This window comes from Nematolebias whitei, chromosome 1 (assembly GCF_014905685.2).
Source record: "Nematolebias whitei isolate Nwh7 chromosome 1, NemWhi1, whole genome shotgun sequence".
Classification (NCBI taxonomy): Eukaryota; Metazoa; Chordata; class Actinopteri; order Cyprinodontiformes; family Rivulidae; genus Nematolebias; species Nematolebias whitei.
The window spans coordinates 78,148,102-78,152,765 of NC_056498.1; the positions used below are offsets into that span (position 1 = coordinate 78,148,102).

The window sequence follows — 4,664 nt, forward strand, 5'->3', positions numbered from 1 at the left end:
ATACATACATACATATATATGTATATATACTGCACATAATCAACATATACCACATGGGTAGTGTGACAGGTTATTGCACGGGCGAGGTTGGATTATTAGTTAGTTGTTGCCAGTTGTTCAGTGTTATTTATGAAGAGTTCAGTAATCTGACAGCTTGTGTATAATAACTGTCCTTTAGTCTTTTTGTACGTGATGGCAGACTCTTGTATCATCTGCCTGAGGGTAGTAGAAGGAAGAGTACTTGTGCTGGGTGAGTGCGGTCCTTAATGATGCTGCTTTATGCAGACATGGGCTGTGGTAGATGTCCTGGATGGTGTGGAGACTGCTACCAGTGATGTCCTCTGCTGTTTGCACCACCCTCTGTAGAGCTTTCCGGCTCTGGCTGGTGCAGTTCCCGTACCACCCTGTGATGCAGCGTGCCAGCAGGCTCTCCATGGTGCACCTATAAAAGTTGGTGAGGATGCTGGTGTTTGTACCAAACTTCTTTAGTCTTCTTAGGAAGTAGAGTCTTTGTTGGGCTTCTTGACCACAGTGTCTGTTTGTAAAGTCCAGGACAGATCCTCAGTAACGTGAACGCCGAGGAACTTGAAGCTGCTGACCTGCTCCACCTCAGCGTTGTTTATATAGATGGTGGAGTGCTGACCTCCACTCTGTTTCCTGAAGTCCACTATCATCATTATGCAGGTTCATTCAACCTTTATTTAAACAGGTTAATCGCACTGAACCTCGGGGACTCATTTACAAGAGAGACCTGAACCTGACCTGAAAGGTTCACAGTACAATGACATTTTCAGTATGAGAAGAATCGATTTGACTCGCTAAAAACAAAGAACAAAGAAACAAGAACATACTCAGCATGCAATAAGTGTACAAAATAAAGTACCAAACAGTGAAAAGAAATTATAATGTCTACAAGGTCAAAAATAGTAAACAACAACAAGGTAGAATATAACAGTGCAAGTAGGATGAATTAGTAGGAATAAGTATTTCAAGGTAGTAATATAAGCTGAAATGCACATTATGTATACTGCACATAACTAACATAAACTACACAGGTTGTGTGACAGAGTATTGCACCGGGAGTGAGTAACATTGAGTGGTAGTGATACTTATCCATCCAGCCATTATCTTTTACCGCTTCTTCCTTTCCGGGTCACTGGTGCCCATATCCAGCAATCACAGTGTGAGAGGCGGGGGACACCCTGGACAGGTCTCCAGTCCATCACAGGGACACATAGAGACAAACAATCACTTTCTCTCTCACACCTATAGGGACAATTTAGAGTTACTAATCAGTGTAACATGCATGTTTTTGGTCTGTGGGAGGAAACTGGAGTACCTGGAGAAAACCCACGCATACACCTAGAGAACATGCAAACTTCACCCAGAAGAGTCCCGGACTGGGATTTGAGCCGGCAACCTTCTCGCTGAGAGGCAGCAGCTGTACTAACTGTGCCACCGCTGTGTCACCCAGAGCTCAGCATTATTTAATAAATAAATAAATAAATGAAAAATAAATAAATAAAGAGCTCAGCAGTATGTGGTGCAACATGAACAAGACATTTCAGTCCTCCATTACTCTCAACATCTCTATTTCTCACACTTCCACTCCTCCTGAAGAGGAGGAAGACTCACCCCACCCCACTCCCCATGCTCTTTCTCCACCCTTCTCCCCTCCTTCATCCATTAGCAGGAAGAACAGATCGCTGCAGGCGGAGCAGAGGACACACGGGAGGAAACAGAGCAGACAACGGTTAAAGAAGAGGAGCAGCATGGATTTCATGAAGAAGGGATTCTCCAAGGCCAAGGATGGAGTGGTGGCTGCTGCTGAGAAGACAAAGGCTGGAGTGGAGGGGGCCGCCACCAAGACCAAGGAGGGGGTCGTCTATGTTGGTGAGACAGGATGGATGGAGGGATGGATGGATGAATGGATGGATGGATGTTAAAGTCCAACTAAAACTTTATTTGTTTGTTAAAATTGAAAAAAAAAAATCAAAAGTTTAACAATTACATAAAGAAATAAAGTCAGTTGTATTTGTGTTTAAATGAGAAGAAGATAATTTATTAGTCATGGAAAGAGAGCGAGGGATGGGTGGAGGACAAAATAATAAAAGCTAAAAGAGAAGTGGATCAAACCTGAGTCATGATGACGCCGTGCATTAAATCTGGGGAGGAGACAGTCAGCTGGCAGCAGGAACGAAGGAGGAGAGGAGGGATAAAATGATAGAGGGATGAGAAAACAAAGGTGTAAATTATAAATTACATGCTCACTCGTGTGGTTCCTGTGGTGAAATATGAAGAAGGGAGGAGTGGAGGCGAGTGAAATTCCACACCGAGCTGGGATGAAGGGAGGAGGGTTGGGCTCAGGACAAGATGCTGAGTAATCAATAAAATCCTTTACAGCAACTTTCAGTCACCTCTGATGAACAACTGCACCTCGATGCAGCTGAAGCCCCACGCTCTGCTCAGATCGTTCACGCTTTTTAATGATTTGTCTGATGAAAAGAGAACTGATGTTACTCTGAGGCTGGATCAAAGATCCATTTGAAACTCACGTTTCAACAGAACCAGCAGCTCTGAGCAGAACCTTTAGTGGACCAGAGGTCAGCGTCCATCTCTGGATCTCCAACCACCCAAATCTGATTTCATTCAAATACATCTAAAAGTGTCAATAACTCCTGGAAGTCCGTTTATCTTTATTCAGTCAGTGTTCACCACCTTATTTAACTACTTAAAAATACTAATTTTAAAATACACAAAAAACTGGTGGGTCTTTTAGAGCGTTCTCAACCGGAAAAAAAAAAAAAGGGCAGCGCTTCATATAGAAGCTGCAGCCCCGGGACACTTCCGTCTACCCTTCAGACGGCTGTATGGAACATAGTTTCGCTGTACTTAACTGTGCAATGACAAGAAAGTTGATTCTGATTCTGAAATATCAAATTTTAATAATTTATACAATACTTTTTTTTTACTCTTTAAGGATCTTTAATAAAAAATAAAATAAAAAATAAAAAACACATTTCAGTTTTTCGGGCAGCACGGTGGCGCAGTTGGTAGAGCTGACGCCTCTTGACGAGCAGGTTGCCCCAGTTCAAATCCCGGCCTGGGGCCATTCTAGTGGAGTTTGCATGTTCTCTCTGTGCATGCGTGGGTTTTCTCCAGGTACTCCAGTTTCCTCCCACAGATCAACAACCTGCATGTTAGGATGATTAGTAACTCTAAATTGTCTCTAGGTGTGAGAGAGAGAGAGTGAATGGTTGTTTGTCTCTGTGTGTCCTTGTGATGGACTGGAGACCTGTCCAGGGTGTACCCCACCCCTCGCACAGTGACTGCTGGATATGGGCACCAGTGACCCAGTGAACCAAAAAGGAAGAAGTGGTTAAAATGATGGATGGATAATTTCATTCCGCCTCATGTACCACATGTGATGCCAATGACAATAAACTTGAACTTGATTTCAGTTTTTTCGAACAATTAACAAAATGTTTATTTTACTGTTGTTTTTCAAATAAAATGCATTTTCCTCATTAGTACACCCAAAATGATTTTTTGACATTTGTTAAAATTCCTGCCTGGAGTTTTGTGAAGACCCTCCAGCCCTTCAGATCCAGCAGCTGAAATGAGGCCTTGTTCCAACTGACTCATCTGTGGCCGGACATGGAAGTTTTTTAACGTGTTTTTTTTGTTTGTTTGTTTTGAATTATTATTTTCTTTATATTTTTTCCAACTCTACCCTTGGTGATTTGTTTTTCACTTGTATTGACCCAGATATACAAGTGAACTGCAGGAGCGCGGTGCAACCACTACTGACGTGTTTTGGGGGAAACCAACGGCAGTCAGACACTTTCAGCTGTGGCGCATTTGATTCTGCAGCCTGTATGCATGTGGAACGGCTTTTAAGTGCTGAATGTTTTTGTTCTTTACATTCCAACTTAAATAATTTTGTTAAACGAGACGAGAGGCGAGACTCTGCAGCGAGGCTTAGCTGAGAGGTTCTGCTGCTATGGTGAGATTAAAAAAACTGTCAGTGGTTTTTACAGAGGCTCTCAAATGTAAAGGAGGGCTAACATAAAAATATAAAGTATAGGGATAGGTAAAATAAAATTAAAAAAAGATTACTGCGAGGAATGCATTATTTTATGATCCTATACATATGGGATTAAATAAAAAATTGCATTTATATTGGGATTTCCCTGTGGTCAGTTTTTCTCCCCAGGAACACAAGAGTGTAGTAAAGTTGCTGTGAGGTTATGAGAACATTTGAACCAATTCTGACAAAATTTAAAAATTTTGAAAGATTTTTTGGCTTTGTCATAATTTTATTTTTTCTTTACTGACTGCACCAAAATAAATTAATGAATAAAAACACAGAAAAATGAACGTATGGCTGATTTTACCCCAACGGTCTTCCAAGTGTTAAAATATTTCTCGGTCTGTACACGAAGTAATCATTTAACACTACATGTTAACAGCGTTAAATAATTAATCCCTGACACCATGAAGCCTAACTGAAGTAACACAATACTTTGTTTTATAGTTTATTTATTTACCTTTATTTAACCAGGCAAATCCAATTGAGATCAGATCTTTTTTGCAAAGGAGACCTGGGACTGAAGGAAGCCTAACACACACCCACACACACACACACACACACACACACACAC

The 4,664-nt window shown here is 41.4% G+C and overlaps 1 protein-coding gene across 2 annotated transcripts in view; it reads left to right on the plus strand.

Moving 5' to 3' along the window:
* The first annotated feature begins 1,698 nt into the window (after positions 1–1,698).
* Positions 1,699–4,664, plus strand: part of sncga (synuclein, gamma a) — a 17,032-nt gene continuing 14,066 nt past the window's right edge. For both annotated transcript variants that reach the window (XM_037687598.1, XM_037687606.1), the window contains exon 1: positions 1,699–1,893. In XM_037687598.1, the coding sequence (XP_037543526.1) occupies positions 1,773–1,893 (121 nt within the window). In that variant the 5' untranslated portion in view covers positions 1,699–1,772. The remainder of the gene's footprint in view (positions 1,894–4,664) is intronic.